The sequence below is a fragment of the Sceloporus undulatus genome, chromosome 1 (assembly GCF_019175285.1).
Source record: "Sceloporus undulatus isolate JIND9_A2432 ecotype Alabama chromosome 1, SceUnd_v1.1, whole genome shotgun sequence".
NCBI classification, from domain to species: Eukaryota; Metazoa; Chordata; class Lepidosauria; order Squamata; family Phrynosomatidae; genus Sceloporus; species Sceloporus undulatus.
In genome coordinates, this window is record NC_056522.1 from 184,279,653 (window position 1) to 184,301,174 (window position 21,522).

At 40.1% G+C, this 21,522-nt stretch overlaps 1 protein-coding gene across 4 annotated transcripts in view; it reads left to right on the top strand.

Moving 5' to 3' along the window:
* PAK5 (p21 (RAC1) activated kinase 5) overlaps positions 1-21,522 on the top strand; it is a 148,479-nt gene that overhangs the window by 62,355 nt on the left and 64,602 nt on the right. For 3 of the 4 annotated variants that reach the window (XM_042445112.1, XM_042445109.1, XM_042445111.1), the window contains one exon: positions 19,517-19,731. In XM_042445112.1, the coding sequence (XP_042301046.1) occupies positions 19,528-19,731 (204 nt within the window). In that variant the 5' untranslated portion in view covers positions 19,517-19,527. Of the gene's footprint in view, positions 1-395; positions 478-19,516; positions 19,732-21,522 lie in introns of all 4 variants that reach the window. The other variant, XM_042445108.1, reaches the window with a different exon arrangement.

The window sequence follows — 21,522 nt, forward strand, 5'->3', positions numbered from 1 at the left end:
ATGATGATGATGATGATGATGATGATGATGATGATGATGATGATGATGATGGGAGCTGCAGTCCAATAGTATCTGTGGACTCAAGATTGGGAACTACAGTCCAGAGGCTGGCCATACCACTGACCTCAGAAAGAAGGCTAGGCTAGTCCTCACTCTTTTTCAAGGGCTTTTATTTTAGATGATCTGTTTATTATTATATCAGTTGATGCATTACAACAGGGAATACAAAAGTGTCTTTCAGGGAAGAAAAGGACGGGCACTGTTCCCCAAATGACAACAGTGTTTCTTTGGTTTTAATCTGCTAGTGTTTACTATTTTTGCTGTACAACTCCCCCATTGTCTTTGGTTTTGTTTTTTTATTCAGTTGAATTTATTTCATTGTGCATCTCTATTAGATGTTTCTCATGGGGCAACCATCCCGAGACACCCTGCTGTGCTGTGGTGTGACCAGTGAAGGCATGTTCAACAATAAACAAGGTATTGTGTCCTTTAGAAGAAACATTGACAATGGCAAGGCTCAGATGGCTTGGCCTTATTTCAATGTTTTCTTCTCACCATCTTGCATTGGCTCCAGTGACATTGGAATGGGGATGGGGTAATGATTAACATAGAAAATGTGTTTGATTGGTAAATGAGATTAGGGGCCCCCAAGCATGATCCTCTCTAGCTGTGTGGGCACCAAGTCCACAAGTTAATGTGTGCAGAGGGAAACCATGAATTGGATGTTGCTTGCTCATGCTCACTTAAATCAAGGTGAGACTTGCATGGCTCATGGTCTACATGTGGTCCTCAGGGGCCCCATGTGGTCATTGCACTTCAAATCCTCCTCCCCAAAAGCTGGGGTGTGGGTTTGCACTTAAATGCTATTGGCATTGGGCCAGTGGAGATCTACATTCAAGTCCCCATCGAACTAGGAAATTCACTGGATGTACTTGAGCCAGGTACCTTTGTCTCAGCCTATTCTACCTCATAATGCTATTGTTGTGATGATTAAGTGTGGGAAAGGATGAAAGCCATTCATAGCACCTTACGCTCATTGGTGGAAGGGAGAGCTGTACATGTAACACAATTTCATTGGTATTCTGAAGATTCTCTCTGTGAGGCATCTTTTAGGGATTGTTCTTTCTTTATCTCTTGCTCTTTCTCCTCCTCCTCCATTCCCTGCACAGGCATGGCCTTTGAAGAATCAAGATGTTTGCTATAACACAAAGGATTCCATCCATTAGGACCCCAATAACCATATTCTAGTGGCATCTGTAGCAGTATTTTTTTTTAACACGTTTGGAAGAGGCATTCCAGAAGAAGTGAATGGTTGGGAGTGGAAAGGATGGATAGCAATACTAAGCTCCATGTGCCAAGAGGTTTGCCTCTTGTCTCTGCCATTTCTCTTTAGCATTATACCAAAAATGCTGACCAGTAACACTCAGTGTATTATGAAGGCATTCTCCCAATGACTTAGGCGGTGCCAATTTGCAATATACATTGTTCATTATAATGTGGTCTACCATATATACTCAACTATAAGTCGACAAATTTATGCCCCAAAATTGACTTCAGAATCCTGGGTAAATTTATATGGTAATATTACTTTGAAAGCTCCTCAGATAAATGCCTTCCCTTCTTTTGTAGCCAGTGAGCTTCAAAACAGCTGCTGAGACAGAGAGTGAGTGCTTTCCTCCCCCTTTCCTTCCCTCTCTCTCTCTGTTGTGTGTGTATGTTTGTGAGAGTGGTTTGTGTGTGTTGATTGTTGGGGGATTGCTGCCAGACCACCTCAGCCTTCCTTCGTAGCCAGTGACCTTTGAAACAACTGCTGAGGCTGGTGCAAAGAGTGCCCTCCACTTATCCATGGGTCATATCAAAATCTACAATTTTGGCTCCAAAATTTGCCCTCGATTTATACATGGGGTTGACTTATAGGTAAAAAAAGAACTAGTCAAAAGCATAGCATAAGTATGAAATAAAATTTGCAGAAGAGAGAGAATCACCGTCATCAGTATAGAATCATAGAATTATAAAATCGTAGATTGGAAGACACCACAAGGGCCACCCAGTCCAACCCCCTGCCATGCAGGAACTCTCAGTCTAAGCATCCCTGACAGATGGCCATCCAGCCTCTTTTTGAAGACTTCTAAGGAAGGAGACTCCACTACACTCTGAGGGTGTCAAACAGCCCTTACTGTCAGGAAGTTCCTCCTAATGTTGAGGTGGAATATCTTTTCCTGTAACTTGCATCCATTGCTCCGGGTCCTAGTCTCTGGAGCAGCAAAAACAAGCTTGCTCCCTCCTCAATATGACATCTCTTCAAATATTTAAACAGGACTATCATATCACCTCTTAACCTTCTCTTTTCCAGGCTAAACATCCTCAGCTCCCTAAGTCGTTCCTCATAGGGCATAGTTTCTAAATAGAACAATAGTTCTAATAGATACCTCCAGTATATCTCTTGTCCACCCCCTCATCCAGCTTTTCTCAGCTAGAGACCCCCCTTCACACATACACACAACATTTCCTGTCCAGGGGGAGGAAGGGGGAGAAGGAGCACACGAGCATCCAGCTATCTTCCTATATTTATATCTCCCTACAGCAACAAACATCCAAAGGGACTTCTAGGGGTCCTCTAGACCTCTCTGTAGATTGGGTCTTTGCTGTGCATTCAGCTATAGGGAGATAGTTGGAAGTTTTTCTGCCACTCACTCCCCACTCCCCATCAGCCAGGAAATGTTCATATTGTGAGGGTTGCAGCCAAGAAAAGGTGGGCTTAGTTGTTGCTAGAGAATTCCAACCTCCACTACAACCAAAAGAGTGAGTTACGATGGCATAAATCCAATGTAAAACAACTTCATCCACTAACAGGATGCCACTTGTCATCTTAATTTGTTTCCTTTCTGTTCTCTAAAACCAGGACTGAAGGCAGTTTACAAATTAAAAGAAATACCATAAATGTACTGTCAGTTCCTTCCCTGAGTAGTTAGACTGGCACTCTCTCTACGTACTTGTTTTTGCAGGCAGGCAAAGACTGTTCTATTCTGACAGACAGTTGATGAGTAATGATGAAGGCCCATCTTTCACAATGTGCTGGATATTGGTAATTGCTGTGCTGATGTGTGTGTGTGTGTGTGAATAATAATAATAATAATAATAATAATAATAATAATAATAATAATAATAATCTGTTTTAACCCAGTTTTATTTTTTCTGATTGTTTAATTGCTTTTCAACTTTTGTATTTTCTGAATTTTTAACAATGTGGTGTTTTTTTTTTATTATTTGCTTTAAGCTGCTTTGCATCCCAATCTGGGAAAAAGTTGGGACAGAAATAACAACAACAATTATATAGTTAAATCATACAAAAGGTCAACATCAATTAGACTATGGAGAAGATTAAAAATAATTCAAAACATACAGCTAAAAAGTAAAAACCCGTTGTCAGTTCTTACTAGTTTATAGACAGAATTCACTGCTGAAAATCAAATAATTTATATGCAGAAGTAGGGATATAAATCATTACTTATATAGTTTTTGAATGTAAGAAGAAATAACCTTGGACATTTTCTCCCTGTTTGATGAATTTTTCCATGATGTCTTGCAGGTCAAGATTATTTAATGAAAAATCATTATTGCAGGGTTTCTAGTTTTTGCCCAGAAAAACAAATGTTTTTGCTTATTGTGTGCAAAACTGACTGTTTCTATACAGAAATGTGTGAGTTAATTTCTGCAAAAAAATGATATTATTTGAACAAAATGTAGGGTTTTTATATGTATATTTTAATATTATTTTAATATAATATTAAAAATCATTATAGATAGATAGAGAGAGAGAGAGAGAGAGATTTTTGCAAATATGTTTTCATGGTAGCTGACCATTTTTGGGGGTGTCACTCACACTGTAAAAATAATCCAGCATGAATCTGGGTTGAATCTATATTGGTCTTGAATGCACCTGATTAAGTTGGGGCAAGGCTGCCAAGAACCCACTTAATCCGGGATAATTGATATCAGGTTTTTCCTGATTTCCCAGGTTTTTCCTGAGGTTTTTTTAAAAAAAAGATCTGCATCATTGGTAATGTGAATAACTAATGTGAACCTACCTGAACAGACCCAGGATAAAACACTGCATGACTTGAATGTGTTCTGAATGCATTTGCATTGTCGATTCCATTTTATTTGAATTTTTGCATGTGTGAGCAACTGAGCTTGAAGAGATGCAGTTCCATAGTGTGAATAATGCATTGAGTCTCTATACCAGGAGGAAGGTGGTATATAAATAAATAGAATAAATAATAATAATAATAATAATAATAATAATAACGGAATGCGTGAGTGAGATGATTCACACCGTCATGCTAAAATCCTGAACATCTGAATGACCCCCTGATGTGTCAAGACATACTTTCTCATTAAGGCTAAGAAAATCTGTGGGCATTCTTTACACTCCCATGCAAGTGCTGCTGAGCTCTGTGTCTCTGTCCAAGTCAGGGCTTCAGGGCTTTCTTATTATCAGCTAAAAAGGCTTGCGTATTAATTGTTTTCCAAAATGAAAGAAACTGCAATTAAAGCTAACAACACTTTGAATGAATGTGCATGTGTGTGTGTCCATCCCCCTCTAGTATCTATCTTTCTGGCAGTGGCTTGGCTTTCAAACTGCAAAGTTGTCATGTAATAATGCTCAATGATTTTCTACCCAAGGCAGACTGTTCTGTCATTAGAGTTCATATTTCTCCAGCAGAGGTAAGGAACATTGGGCCCTCCAGAAGTTTGAGGCTGCTACAGTGACAGTCTCTTAACATCAGCCATACTTGCTAGGGCTTGTGAAGACTGAGGTCATTGCATCTGGAGTACAAATGTTTCCCTTTCCCTGCTATAGAAATGGCATCGCAGCCCAATTTCCAGCCATTCAGAATGAAAATTCATTGATTAAATATTGTTTCTACAGTATGATCTGTTGTTACAACTCAGAGCATTGAGATACTGTTACAATAGCAGAAGAAGCATGAAGTGACAGTATTAACTGCTGTAATTATAATCTATAAAACCCACAGTAATGTAGTATTTTTTGCTTCAACATATTCTTGATCAGGGTAGACTTCTTCAGTCAGCATGAAAATCCCAAGCATGAATAAAATGAGAAATGTAGCACTTCTTTTTTTTACATCTGGTTGTTGCTGGTTTTTCTGACAGGCAATTTTTCCAGTAGCTGAAGGAGTCTATTACTTTTGTGACCCACTTCTGGGTTCCCCACAACATTTTTCTGGGTATTGCATGAAACAGAGTGCTGGACTAGGAAGACCTTTGATTGTGTCTTGAAGTAACAACTGGTATAAACTGCCATTTCACAGGCTCTTGGTGGGAGGCCTTTCTTTGCTTATAGACAGCCCATCAACCTTAAATAACTACTCACCTACAACAAGACACATAATGTGGATGGATATACAGGGACAAGACTCTGCTACAAACCCAGATGCTAACTCTGTCCCTCCATCTACTCTGGAATCAATATTAGAGGTCTAATAATGTCACCCACAACATGAGAGATATATGTCATCCTCTGTCAGGATTACCCATCTGCACTCCACATTGGACAAACAGGACAGTTGCTGTGCTAGAGGATAAATGGACAGGACAATGGAAAATGGCAACACCCCAGAACCAGTTGTTAAATATTTGGACCTTTCTGTACATTAAATTTCTGACCTTCAAATAGCTGTTTCATAACAAACAAACTAAAAGGCAAAGGAAAATTGAAAGATGAAATAGCTGAATTGAAATATATTGACAAATTAGCAGAGGTATCAACAGAGACAATTGTTTCCTGGTGCACTATATATTCATAAGTTGACATAAGTTGTTACAATGATCTAATAAAACAATTCCTCTCAGACGACTTTCCTATTTCAAGGGAGTTGACGTTGGATAAGCAGATCTTATTGCTTTTGCATGATGAGCCACTTGACAAACCTGTATCATCTTACACAACTCTTTGAAAGTTTAAGTTCAGTGTCATACTTTGAAACTTTCTGTACTTCCCACAACTGTGTAACTGTGCTTGAATACTTATGGTTTTAACATCACCCTATTGGTGCATCTGAAAAAGTGGATTGAAACCCTTAAAAGCTCGTGCTGAAATAAATTAATCTTAAAAGTGCTGCTAGATTCCTCCCCACTTCCTTTTTGTCATTCTAATTCTAAAAACATAAAGTATATTGTGTGTGTGTATTTGTGTGTGTGTGTGTGTGTAATATTTGCTATATTCCTAACTACACATCGAGTTGATTTGTTCTACCATCATATCCAAAGGCCAAGATATTTAATGGTCAACAGGGCTACCCTATCTACAATAATAAGAACTGCTTTTTCTCTGCACTTGTAAGAACAGAAACATCATTCACAAAAAACAACTTTGAAAAGTTTTGGAGTCATTTAGGGAGCATCTACACTGTAGAAATAATGCAGTTTGACACCGCTTTAAGAGCAATAGCTCCATCTTGTGGAATCTTGGAGTTTGTAGTTTTACAAGGTCTTTAGCCTTCTCTGCCAAAGCATGCAGGTGTCTTGCAAAACCACAGATTCCAGGATTCTATAGGGTGAGGCCATGACAATTAAAATTGTGCCAAACTGATTATTCCTACAATGTAGCTGCACCCTAAAATACAGAAATGTATGTACATTTTAAATCAGTTTTTGGTGAATCTCACTTCCTGCCCACAAGTTAAACCATCTTGTCATCCAAAGGTCAGGAAGTCATATAATCGCAAAATGCTGCAACACTAAATTTGTCCGGGTTTTAATTTGGCAGGAGAGAAAATTGCTGGGTTTTGTTGATATGTGCCTTCAAGTCATTTTCAAGTTGTGATGACCCTAAGGCAAATATGTCACAGGGCTTTCTTGACAAGATTTGTTGAGAGGTTTTTCCCCCCAGTGTCATTTGAAGCTGAGAGAGTGTGACCTGCCCAAGGTCACTGAGTGGGTTTCTATGGTCGAGTGGGGATCTGAACCCAGGTTTGCATAGTCATAATCCAATGCTGAAATTATGACATCACACAGGCTCTGGTTGCTGTTTAAGACAAAAACAATTTAACATCAAGAGGGAAGTGCCAGAAGTTCCATTTTACAACACTTAATGAAGCATTGTGATAAATTATGATTTGAATTGTACTGTGGATCACTTCCTTCAAAGTGTCAATCAACACTTTAAAGAGGCAAGCTTTTTCACTCCTATTTGCACATACCCTGAAAGATCACCAAAACCGAGGCTGCAGAGGGTGAACTATTTGGCTTCTTGTTTCAGCTTCAGCTTGAGATGAAGTCACAACTCCCTAGAAGGGAGGTGCACTGGCTTTGGTTAAAACCTGAAAACAACAGCCAGATTGGCTGTTTTGGTTCTGTTGTTTCCTGGGAGGATGCAGGCTTCCTTTCAAAGTTGCCAGAACTGATCCCCAGAAGAATCTTCATTTAGGATTTAGAAAGGTAGGGGAGGTGTTTTTCAGGCTTCACTACTGCAAAAATAGCCATAGGAGATGAGGGAAGGAGGCTGAGCATCTAACATGTCTGTCCTCTAATCCTAGGGAATACTTGGGGGGGGGGTGACTTGGGCTGCATGCCACGAAAAACTACCATTCCCAATATGCCATAGCATTGAGCCATGGTGGTTAAAGTAGTGTCAAACTGAATAATTTCTGCAGTGTGGACACAGCCATGGATAAAACTCATGATTACAGCTTTCTTCCTTTTATGTTGAATGGGGGGGGGGGAATTGGGAGAGAGAGAGGGAGAGAAACCTGCCAAGAACTAGCAAGCAAGATGATGAAGATGTTGCAGCACAATGGAAATACAAAAATAAAACGACAAAATAGACCTGCCAGTGGTGTGCAGACTAATAAATATTTTCATTTGTGTCGTAAAACAAATACAAAATTAAAAAAATTAAAAAAAATTCATCAGGGTTACTAAGATGATATAGAGAGTTGTCTTTAAAACGCTTTTTACATCTGCCAGAATTACACTAGCAAAATATTGGAGAAAGGAAATGATACCAGAAATAGATGAATGGTTGGAGAAAAGTTTAGAAATGTTTGAAATGGACTTCTTGACAATGAAGCTTAAAGAAGATATACGGAAAGAGGATGAATTAATCTGGTCAAATTTGAAAGAATTATATATAAAGGGGAAATTAAAGGCTAAAGTAATTGTGGTGGGTTACACACCGCCATTTAGTACGTATTCTATACGTACTAGGGTTAAGAAGGGGCAGTACAAGATGGCAGCGTCCTGTTCATATGGGCGCCGCCATCTTTACGTATCAGACGCTGTGCGTCCGGACGTCGCGCGGCGTCTATGACGTCGCAAGTCCGCCCCAGGCGCCTCGCAACATCATAGAGGCAGCGCAAGAAGAAGCTCCAAAATGGAGCTTCTTTTTTGCTCCGCGCAGTGTGGCTGCTGCGGCTCCCTCACGGAGCAAATGGCGCCAGCGGGAGACCGCCTCAAAGCAACGGTCTATAACCCGCCAATGTAAGAAAGTAACAAAGGAATATGCTTAATAGTAAAGATAGAAAGGAGGTGAGGAAATAATCCGTCTTGATACTATGAGTGAAGCATAGTGGGGAAGTGTACAATTTTAGATAAGTAAGCAAAAGAGGTGGTAATAACTGTGAGACAAAGGAGATAAATGTAATTCTATTGAGGAAGATATGTAAAATAGCTAAGATAGACAACAGACATTTAAGCTTAAGAGGAGGAAGGGAAGGGAATTGAAGGGAATAGTTTCTTATAGTTAAGAAATGGATATGAATAAGTTGTGAGTATGGCTATGGATATCCTTCTTTTAATTGTATATAATTAATAAAGATTATTTAAAAAATGCTTTTGCCTGACTGCTCATTGAGAAAGAGTGTTTAACTTATGTACTGTATTGTCTAGATTTGCTACTCTTCAGCATGTACCCTTGCTTTTAATTATCTTAAATTCTATAGATAACTTATATCTTAACTTTTGATTGATGTCAACATTTAGCTGTATCTGTTTTACGTTTTGTAAATTGCCTTGGATCCAAGAGCTGAGGAAAAGATGGGATGCAAATAAATAAATAAGACATAAAGACATGAAACCTTTATAGTCACTGTGTCTATCAGACACTTAGAGTGAGTAATTCAGTACTTTGTGGTGTGGAAATCTCAGCTTTTTTGGCCAGGATTTGGCTCAAATATTTCTCCTTGATAGTTGAGTAAATATTATAGTTTAACAGAATGTGTTGCAGATGTTCAACCTCATGCTGAGCATAGTGACGGCGCAATATCTCAGATAAAGGTCTTTTCCCATGGCATCCATCCAAGACTGCAGATGACAACAGATTATGTGGCATTTCCGTGAAAGCATATCTCTAATTAAAAATATGGATATCTTTTTAATATGGTATTTATAAAAATATGAATATCATATTAAAAATATGAATACCTTGAAATGCATTCGAAAAATATAAAGGAAAACAAGATTTTTAGGAATAGGTTGGGTTTAGTTTGAAACAAAGACGCTGGCATTATGAAACTGCTAAACCATATACAATAGCCTTGGTTTTATCTGCCTTCACCTGACTCTCACTCTGCAGTCCATAGATGGATTTCAGAAAAACTTAAATATGCTGTACGGGAAATAACAAGTCCTTTTCATGAAGAATTGCTCATTTTTAACACATACAGTCCTCAGGGGAAAAAAAACTAGATTCAGCAAAAAGAACCTGCAGTCAATAGTTAATTATTTTCTATGCCACAAAGTGAACGGGAAACATCGCCATTGTAGATGGACCAGCAAAAGCTGAAGAGGGAATTACTAATGTCAATATCAAGAGTTATTTAGGACAAATTCCAATAGGTGCACCTTACCAGTGGCCCAAACCTGTGTGCTACATAGAAGATGTAGCACAAGTTTCTCTTTGCAAAGCTGGAGCAGTCATACACCCACCTCAACTAATGTAGAAAAGCAGTAAACCAGCAACATGTCTAATACCCTTCTCATAGTTCCATTAGCTATTATGGCAAATTGCTCAAATGCAGGGATTAGGAAAGAGACAATTCATTATAGCCCCAGTGCTATGCAGTGAATCTTTTCCCTATCCCCATACTCCACATCTATTGGGAAGACGTTACCATGATCAGTGGGGACCCCTTTCACAGTGAGTCTCACTCACCCAACTATTTTCCTCTTGTGGCAACACAATGGGTTTTGTTATCCCACTGCTGCCACCAAATTATGTGACAAGAGCCACCAAAACCGCTTATTTTCCCTTTTAGAATTCACTTTCAGATGGTATCTAGTAGCATGGTTACTGCATATACTTATGTACAAATCTAGAAATTTTAGTCAAAAAATTGACCCCAAAAAATCTGAGTTGATTTATCCATGGGCCGATGTAAGTACTGTACTTAAACTCTCATAAAAATAGAAACCATCTCCTGATGAAATGCAAGAGTGTAGTCTCTCCTGGAAGCACTAACCCCACTCTGTTCTTTCATCCATCCATCTTTCAGTGTGAACACAAACAGTTATGCCTCCTGCCATTTTGCAAGTTCTTTGGCATTGTTTTCCTTTGTTCATCCTTTAGTTACATGCCCTTAAGTTTGACCCTTGACTTATCCATGGGTTATATCAAACTCCTTAATTTTGGCCCTCGGCTTATACATGAGATCGACTGATAGTTGAGTATAGACGGTCCTTATTTCAGACCCAGGCAAGCTTGTAATGAGCAATAAAACTGTATTTGAAAAACAATTTAACAATGTTTCACTTGTTCAGTTGGAACATTCACTTGTTATTGTTTCACTTTGTTGCACTAAGGGCCTGAACAGACAGGCCAAAAAAAAAAGCTGCTTCGGGTCACTTTGGAGGTATGCTATTTAAATGATGCATGCGTCCTAAGAGGATGGAAGCTGCGCCAAAGCCACATTCCAGTCCTAAGGAGTGGAGCACAGCTTTGGCACAGCTTCTAACCTCTTAAGATGCGTGTGTCATTTAAACAGCATACCTCCAAAGTGACCCGAAGCAGCTTTATTTTGGCCTGTCTGTTTGGTCCTTAGTTACACTTGTTATTTCTCCCTCTCCCTTTCTAGAGAACTCATTATTCTCACTTGGGACCCTCACACCATCCTGATTTACTGTTATTTTTCTGACCTCATTTGCTCAGGATATCAGACCAGCAACTCCCTCACTTGGAGTGCTATATCAGAACCAAGTCCCTCACTTCTGAACTTGTTCCCTATCAGACAATGTCATACAGCTAAGCTCCTTCCAAACTTTATCTCTCACAGCCCCTAATCTCTGGACTTTCACACAACCAGACCCTAACTGTCTGAAACCAAAACCCTAACTGACTCCAACTGTCACTAACAGAATTCTTTTCCTCTTATCAGCCAACATTCTATTGGCTGTCACCAGCTGACTCCTGATTGGCTGTAGCTAGCTGACTCCTGATTGGTTTTTCTTATCCTGGCATAATTCTGCCTGTTCTTCACAGCCCCTACCCTTGTCGGTCAGAAAATGGCTGACTGTTGGTCTTGTCTTTTCCTATGAGCAGTGTCCAGTGCAGCAGGCAGAAGCAGGACCCTATTGCAATTCCGCCTCATGCTGGAGATTGCAGTGTCCACTTGCCAGGAAGTGGAGATTGGGGAGCTTTCATAGTCCCTAAACTAGAGACTATGTAGAGTTTATGAATGTGGAACAATCTTGGTGTGAAACGGAAGTTACAGATTCATAACTAAGCAATAGGATCCTATCTGTGAGTGGACTAGACGAAGCCACTGTGGTAGTAGATATGAGCGGAGAGTCCTGAACACACACACCCTTGTATGTCCGAACCATATAAGGTAATAGAATGGTGGCAGACTATGATAGATGGACATAAATGTGTTGTCAAATGGTGTCTGGACATTATGAAACTGTATGAAGACCAAACTGTATGAAGATTTTTATACCTGGCATAAATGTCGCTCCAATGTGGCTCAATCAATCATCTTGAAAAGGTGGCAGAAGCATGTGTGTCTGAACTCCTGGCTCACTTCCTCAATTGTCAGGAAATCCTTGCTCCCTCCTTAGCATCCCCGAATCATTCCTGGGCAGCGGATTTCCTATGAATGCAAAGTTTGCATTCATAGGAAATCTCGTCCCCTTGTGACAATTTAGGGATGCTAAGAAGGAGTGACGATTCCCTGACGATTGAGGAAGCACTCCAGACATTTAGATATGTGTGCTTCCTCCACCTTTTCAGGACGATTGAGCCACGTTGGAGCAATGTTTATTCCAGGAATGAAAATCTTCTCTATAAGCCTGTTCCCACTGGGCATCTGGGTCCCTGACAAAGGCATCCTTGAACACTCAAGTTCTTCATTTGGGGTTCTAATAAAGATCAATATCTTGGATCAGAACTGCGTGGTCATTACCTATTTGCCCAGCTGAGACTGCACATTACAGAGGCATAGGTGATCCACAATTTCTGCTTACTTGCTTATGTGTGTTTTTAAATAAGATGATTTAAAGACAGTAGTGGTCTGTGGTAGTTACTGCTGCTTGAAACTCTGCCTCTTGATAACCCAGTACTTTGTTCAATAGCTCATAGTCTTCTAGCCTAGGTAAAAGATACCTAGCGAATACTTTTCTGACCAGATCCAGAAAATGAATTAGGAGATTATCACATTTACTTTTTTGCCTGATCCGAATTGGGATCATTTTTTTTCTTTGAGAGCTACAATATCACTTTGATAAAAATTTTATGAGTTGCCCAGGGAAGAAGGTGGCTCTTTTGAAGTTTTAGACTTGGAAAATGTCTAACTCATCATGTCATATCATCTTTATCATGGCTCTTGATGTTTTCTCTTATCATTGGTTAGTTTTTTAGATACATCATTTCCCTCTTGGGTGGAAAATTGTATTTACCACACAAGTTGCATAGATATTTAGCAATAGGAATAGCAAGTACAGTTCTATATTGCTTATAAATGAACTAGCACTCCCTGATGGATTCAGTAAAAAAACAACAGTAAAATGATTTTTTGTACAAGAGACTGGCAGCTTTCCCCCCAGTTGGGCAACTCTGGGCAGCATTATAAGGTGGACATTAATAGTTTAAGTCTTACATTTAACTTTTAGGTTTAGTAATGAACTGTAAGCTATTATCCATTATTAACCTGGAAGTAGAACTCTTCTGAAGTGGTAAATTTGCCAGAGCAAGCGTCTGTACTTGCTTTGGGCTTAACCCTTGCTATCTCTTATTCTGCAACTGAACAATGGAAGTCTTCCAGTGAGAAATGAGGGAAAGGATGGAACACCAGATGTTGCATGACTCCAGTTTTGAGCAGCTCCAGCCAGCATGTCCAAAGGTTGGAAATGGAGGGGAATGCATTCTAATAAGAATCAGGAGGGCCACAGGTTCCTCACTCCTTCATTTTATATGTATGCATTAAGTTATAGCGTATAATGGGATGGAGAATGTATGGCCCTTATAGTGTTGTTGGACTGCAGCTCTCATCAACAAAAGCCAGGATAGTCAGTGGCATGGGGTGACTGACCCTGCAGTCAAGCATTGTCTGAAGGACCACATCTTTACCCAACCCTAGTTCATGCATAGCATTTTTTTTACATATCAAAACACTATAGTTTTTCATGGGTTTTTCAGACTATGTGTCCATGTTCTAGAAGAGTTTCTTCCTGATGTTTCACCAGCATCTGTGGATAGCTTCTTCAGAGCATGCTTGCCTGGAAAAAGTGGGTGTATATATACTGTGTGAGCCTGGGAATGCAGGAGTGATTTGCATGTGTATTGTTCTGTGCTGATGGCAGTCCTCAGACTGGGAGGCTAATGCAAAAGAGGATTAGTGTTTGCTAACTGGTGATCATTATCTGCTGGGAAAGCCCCTGACTCTGACTGGTTTCCTATTTGCAAGGGCTTTGATGCTGGCAAAACATCAGGAAGAAACTCTTCTAGAACATGGTCACATAGCCTGAAAAACCCACAAAAAACTATGGATGCCGGCCATGAAAGCCTTCAACTTCACATATCAAAACACTGTTAGAAGAACAGTGGTGGGTTGTTGTTATTTTCAGAAGTTAGAGAAACATACTTGAAAGATAAAAAGCTATGCAACTTCCACTGCCAAACTGATAGGTTTTTTATCTCGAATATGTGTCAGCCTGTGTGGATACATAAACATAGCCCTGGAGTTATGTCCTAGCCTTTCTTTTCCTTCTTGCTGTTATCTCAGCATGCAGATTTTTTTCTCCCTGAAAGTCTGAGAATTACTGGAAACTTATTTCACCTGCCAAGTATATCACTCTATTTCAGAATTAATAGTTTTAAAAGCAAGCTCTGAATGTGCACCTTATTAGCATAGTAAAATACAACGTAATTGACAGAACTATATGAAGTTAGTTTTGTTATTACAATAATTAAACAGTGAGTATATGTGACAGGTTTATAAAGTGGTGGAAGGAGTCATTTGTTTTAAATTGGTGTCTTTTCCCTGTTGCTGCTTTGAGCTAAATACAGTTTCCTGGAATGTACTGTATAGAATTGGTGCCATTTGTTTCTGCCTAGGTCTACTTATTTTGTTTTCACGCTGTACCAACTTATGCTTTTTTTTCACTGATTACATTGAAGTCACCTTCAGCTGAGCTGATGACAGATGAGGTTGGCTTCTGGATGTAATTTACTGCTTTCCTTTCTCTTTTCTTGCTGGTATGTTGGATCTACACACAGTATGGCTCTTGGTAAAGTGGTCTTCAATCCACACCACAATTGGCTCAATATTTATTCCCCCAATAAACACTTTTCCCAATCAGACTGTTATGGGTCAACTGGTCCATCAGTCTGGTTTCACATAGCATAGTGAAGTTCTCAGGTGGCTACTGATTTACACAACTCCCAAAGAGAAGAAGCTTGTTGTCAAACAAAGAGGACACCAATTGACATAAAATATGCTTATACTAATTTATGGATAGGCACAAATTTGCAAACAATATAATTTGAACAGAAGCACAGTCTGTCTCGCCACAGTGGGATAACTGTGACCAGCTGGTTAATGTGCCTGCAAATTCTTCTTTTCAGGTGCTGATGAAAAACTTGAAGTCCCCTCCTTGCTCTCACTCCATTTGATGATTGAGTTTCAAACTAGCCTTGGACTGGACCAGTTAGTCTTACTAACACAGATTTGTCCTCTGTCAAGAGATTTGTGGCCACCTCAGTCACAACACCAATTTGGGAGGGGGGGCAATAAAATAGCCCCCACATAAGAATTCTGCCCCGAATAAAATTTTCATTCAGTCTCCAAATTTCTAAGATTGCAGTAATGTAAAATTTCAAGTGGAGTGTCTATAAATACAGTTTAGGCACCCAAAGAAAAAGATCAGGCAAAGATAATAAGAGAATGCTAACACAGTAAATACAAAGATTCTAGGTGTGAACAAATTTCAGTGGCTCATTACATTACCACACTACACTATTATATTGCTGCTATTCAACTTTTACTACTCTGGCTGCCTTCTGTTGCATTCTGGGGTTTGTAGTTCAGTGAGGCCTAAGAGCTCTCTGGCTGAGAATTCTAAATCCCCTCCTTAAACTGCAAATTCCCAAAAGCAACATGAAGTAGCCAGACCAGTTAAAATGTAATAGGAGCACTATAAGAGTGTAGTGCGGTAATCTAGTCAGTTTCTGCAATGCTAGACATGTGAGGACTGAAGGGAAAATTTCATTGGGGTGGAATTTTGATTTGCGTAGCAATGCCCTCATTTCCCACACTCTGTAGCTGTATCCCTCCAACCACATCAGTTAACCCTAAACCTGACTAAGCACAGGGGCCTTTTGTTTTCCCTTCCTCTTCTCTAGTTAAGTCCTGTAGTTAACATTTAGAATTGTTCCCAGTTTTCCCCATCCATCTTTTAAATTGGTTCTGCAAGCAGACCTGCTCAGCAGTCACCTTAGTTTTCAGGATCTAGCATTGCATTTTGACTCTTTAAGCTTTGGAACTGTATGTGAGCAGACTCTTACTGATTTTCAGTCCAACTGTGGAACTGATAAGAATGGCAAGCAAAGTGATTAAAGTTATTTCAAGGCTGCAGGCAGATAAAGAAGCTAGTGAGTTTGTCAGCTTAAGGAGAATTAGGCATCTCATTTCTCCCGTAATTACTGGGAACTAGAACCAGAGTGGTATTTGCTCCAAAGATAGTGTTACTCTATTATTTACTGCAAATATTTTCCACACCATTTACTTACAAAATGTACATAAATTAAAGAAAGTGGTCCAATGAAAAACAACAGTCTAAAAAGGTAACAGTCATATGGCAGTTAAACCCCAGGTAGATTTACACCAAGCCAGATTGACAGTTGGAGCCAATTTCATTCGGTTTATATTTTGATGAGCCATTTGTTTTTTCTGAATCACTGTCTCAGCTTGAATGAAATTATCCTTTGGTATTCGTACTTTTCTGAATTTTGAAATATAAGCCTGATCCAGACCAGTGCTTTAGGCCGCTCCACCAGGGGTGGAGCAACCGCACACCCCGCAACCCTACTACGAGGTGGTGGCATTACAATGCTGGTGCCCCACGTACACGGACACCATCATTGTGATGTAATGGACACATAATGTCCACACGTCACATCACGCCAGTTACATCAAAAGTACGCCATTGGCACACTCAGACATAACTGGCACGGCAGAAAAAGAACCCGCTTTTTGCAAGTTCTTTTTCCTGCAGAGGGAAGCCACATGGTTTGGCGGCTGCAGTTTCCCTCTGTAGGAAAAAATGTCGCCGCCACTCTGGACCTTCAAGCAAGTATGTACTGGGCCATAGGTAGCTAAAATGTGATGTGTGTGTGTGTGTGTGTGAATAAAATAAATTGCAAATCTTTATTCTGTGAATATGAAACAGCCACAAGTGTGTAACATTTGTAAGTGCCCAACAGAATTCCATCCATCTTTTGTATAAACTGAATACAGTGTTAACAGTTTTCATTTCATTTCACAAATGGGGGCTAGTTGTGTGCCAGCAGTACTTGCCTTTTCTTGGACTTATTGAACATGCCTGGGCCCCAGTTTATATTTCCAGGTCATCATAAAAGAAACATTAAGTATGGGGATACTTCGACTGAGGATCAATTAAGGGAGGAAAAGTTCAACTTCTATTACTTAGCTCTATTGCCCCAAAGCCCATTTGGTATCCTGTCACAGATGCTTCTAAGCCTTTTTATATAAAAAAAAAAAGCTAGGAGAACCAACCACAGATCCTCTTTATCTTTAACTCTTTGGCCAATTTATTTTTAAACGTAGGCTGAGGAGGTGTTGGTGGGGGCATTCTGTACAGTTCGCAGCCTTGCTCTAAGGTGTCATAGGTCCCATTCCCACTGGGCAAAAAAAGCAGCTTATTTTGCTGCAATTCTGACTCAGATTGTGATGTGGATTCTGACTCGAATCTGACCCATCGTTCCCATTAAAAACAGGTGCAAACAGACCTGGGGTTTTTTACCCCTGTTTTCATTCCCATTGGTATTTACCCTGTGGTAATTTGAAGCAGGTTACTTTGCTCCCTGTTCCCATTGCCCTTCCGGAACCTCTTTTTTTTTTAAAGCAGCTGTCAATCAAGTGCCTAAGCGCTTGACGTCACAGTCAATTAGTCACTTAGGTGCTTTTCCCCTCTGGGAAAGGGAAAAGGGAACCTCTACTCACCCCAAATCCCTTTGGGTCCCAGGCTCTTCTGTGTCTTCCCATAGTTCCTCTGGGAAAGAGAGAAGAGGAGCCTCTCTTTGCCCCCAATCCCTTGGCGTCCAGCCTCTTCTGTCTCTCCCCAGACTCCATCTGGGAAAGAGAGAAGAGGGGAGTGATCAAGCAGGCATGTACTGCAATGCCCATCAGCTGCTCAGGCAGAGGCAAAAAAAGAAAATAATAATAATAATAATAGATAAAAATTGTGTTCAATGGCTCTCTAAACACATCGGTCTATGAATGTGGAACAGGGGGGAGGTTGCAGGGGGTGTAATGTGTTTACTGTGTTTGGAGCTCACTGTACCATGATCGCCTTACCCTGCTTCCCAGTCCACCAGGGGAAAGGCTATGCGAATGGGAGAAAATGGTGCCGGTAATGCAGGGAAGAGAACAAGCAAGTGACACCCCCAGGCCAGCCCCTTGAGCACTGCTCCTCCAATCCCCAAGTTCCCGACTCAGAAACCCTTTCGTTCCCATTCATTTGCCCTGAATCAGACTCAGGAGGCACAGGAAAACTCACTAAAAAGCTGCTATTTTTTTCAAACCGGTTTATCAACCAATAATTCGGATTTTTCAGGATAAATCAATTCAGATTCGAATTCCAATGGAAATGATATTGGAGCAATGCGGATCGAATGTGCACTCAAATAGAAACGATGCACCCATGATTCGCATCCTGATTCACATTATAAGCCAGTGGGAATGAGGCCTTAGAGAGGTTTCCATCTCCCTCTGCTTTGAGCTCCTTTAACTGGAAACACCTAATACTTGCTGCATACAAAACCTGTTGTTTGTTACTAAATTATGATCTTCTCCTTTCACTCACAGCAGTAGTTCCCAAACTTGAGTCTCTCAGTGTTGTTTGTTGGGAGTGTGAACAGCTCTCAGTCTCACTTTCCTTGTGATGCTCTCAATCATCCTTTATTTCATCCCATCCTTTCTTTGTAAAAAGTTACAAGAATTTGGGTTTAAAAAAAAAATCCGGCATGGGAATGCATCCTTATTGTCCAGATGCATTCGTTTATATCTGTGCATATTTTTAAATGTCTGTGTTTAAATCATCCTCATTTTCAAAAATGTGTACATGATTTTTTTGTGTGCTAAACATAACTGAAGCCTGCAAGTGTATGCATTTCTGAGGCAAGGTGTGCTATGTTTTGCAGTGATTCTCAGGAAGTACCACATTGGTAATTTCAGCAAGAATCCTGAAATCTCAAAACTCTTTCCATCCCTATTGTTCGCCTACAATTTTCTTCATCCATGAACATTGGCCATACTAACAGAATGAGGGCTAAATTAGTGGCCTGTCCTGCCTTCCACTGACATTAAAAAAAAAATCAAACCAGAAGCCAACTCCCAAGTACTGTACTTTCAGCCATTCCCCATGAGGGGACATTTTTGGCAGGTTGTGAGATTCCTAGGGGCTCTCAGGAAATTACCCCTATTCTCAAGATCTGCTGAAGTTGTCCACCACTCTCTTAAAGCCTAATGTATCTATCACAGTGATCTCCAAACTTTGGTCCTCCATGTATTGTGGACTTCAACTCCCAGAATCTTTACCCAGCTTTACCAACAGTCAAAAATTCTGGGACATGAAGTTCAAAACATCTGGAGGACCAAAGTTTGGGAACCACTGATCTATTATATTATAAGCTTTTGGGAATAAGAGTCCACTTCATCATATGCCTGAAATATATTTCATTTCTTGTGTGTCTTTGTCATCTATTATTCCATGTTGTATGTTTTTAATAATGTAATGTGTCTTATTTTTCATCCTCCAGGTTTTTCCACCATGTTTGGGAAGAAAAAGAAAAAGCTAGAAATTTCTGGCCCTTCGAATTTTGAACACAGGGTACACACTGGATTTGATCCCAGAGAACAAAAATTCACAGGACTACCTCAGCAGTGGCATAGTTTACTCGCAGATACAGCAAATAGGCCGAAGCCTATGGTGGATCCTTCATGCATCACACCCATCCAGCTTGCTCCTATGAAGGTAATGCTTGAACTTTTGGCTCTATTTTACTTTTGGCTCTACTTTCCATTTTTATGTGGTTTATGGATATGACTCATTAAAAATCTACTGTTAAAGAAATGCAGAGAAAAAAACGTGAAGATGAGAAACCAGCTTTACAGGAGTAGAAAGTAGCCCATAATTTTAATGCACGGGTAGGCAATTTACAAGGGACTGACAGACACACCCCAAAACAAACACCTACCCAGGGTTGTCCCTTATTGGCAGTGCAGCTGCCAAAAACAAGTAGCACCCTGTACTTTTGCTTGAAAATGAGGCATGTAGAAGAACCAGCACTTTGTTGATTTCGCTTAAAAATAGGGTGTATGCTCTCCTAATGCCTCATTTTAAAGCAGTGTGGCTGTTGTTACTGTGTTAGTTAATTCAGTGATGGTGGTAACCAAAATGGACAGGCACTTTTGTCACCCTCCCCATGTGCCCACAAGATTCGATTGGAGTATAATATTCTCCACACCCCAACATGATCATCGAGTATGGTTGGGGGAATTCAATGTCCACAAAAGTAACTTTGCAAAGCAATGCACCTCACCTCCCCAAAGTGATGCTGTGTCATCTGAAGTGACTCCACTAATTTTCAACCTCCTCCACCACCACCACCACCACAAGGCCTGTGGAATGATGTTACCCAATGATGTAGCGTCATTCCAAGGGAGCATTATGGCAGTCACACAGAGCTGCTGTGCTGCTAATGCTTCTGGTAGCAGCAAAAACACTGTGAGACAGCACCACTGATATCTGGCAAACCTTTCCTCAGACATTTTGATTTGTTTCTCTGACCCTGTCCTAAAAAAGACTCCAAAATTCCTCTTCAGTTTACCAATTGTGAATGGGACTGCAGATGAAAGGGGGCCATTTTCACTCAGCCCTCAATACAGACTTAAATGGCTGCGGGAATAATATGAATTTCTTTTAGGCAACTGAAATGGTAATTCTAACTCCCTACTTTCTTTTAACTAAAAAAAGAGAGCTTAAAATAGATTTTTGCATGCATAAATCTGTTAACACTACAGAGGAATTCTTTGGCACCTGTCAAGGCTATGCACAAACACTGAGGCAATTCAATGAGTACATCTAAGAGTATCTTTTCTGCCACCATAAAATCTCTGCCTCTACTCAAGTAACATCACATTATACGGGTTATAAAGGTTGCCTTCCCTGCAGAAATTAGTGTTGCTTGCCCTAAATCCTCAGACATGCTTATTTAGGTGGTACCAGCAATAGTAGTAATGACTAAATGTGATCAGTATTTTAAAAACTGAGATGTTCATGCAATTTCTGTGTGCCTTTAATGTCGCTGTGAACTGCTTTAGTTATGAGATTTTTAGGTGTTGTTATACATGGGAGGCCTCCATTAGTAAATCTTGGAGTGATTGCAGAATATAGAAAGAGTCCATCAGGAACCACTGAAATATTCTGTTGGCCTCTTGCCACATGATGGCTATAACCACAAGAATGCCATGTGTATTCTCCAGCCATACTATAAAGCTAGCATTTCCACATACTGCATCTGCTCCTAGAAATGGGAAATGCCATACATCTTTGGTTACAGTTTGGCTAATGTGACAGAAACAAAAACAAACTGCAACAACACACTTTTCTCTCCTGGAAACTCCTTGTGGTACTCTTTTCAACCTGTGATTGCTACATGTCACCCAGAGGGTTACCCTGAATTGGGTTTTAAGTAGTGGCTGTTTTGTACAATTACCAGTGGGGATGCTGGTGGATTTAATGAACTAACTTTCACTCTCTGAA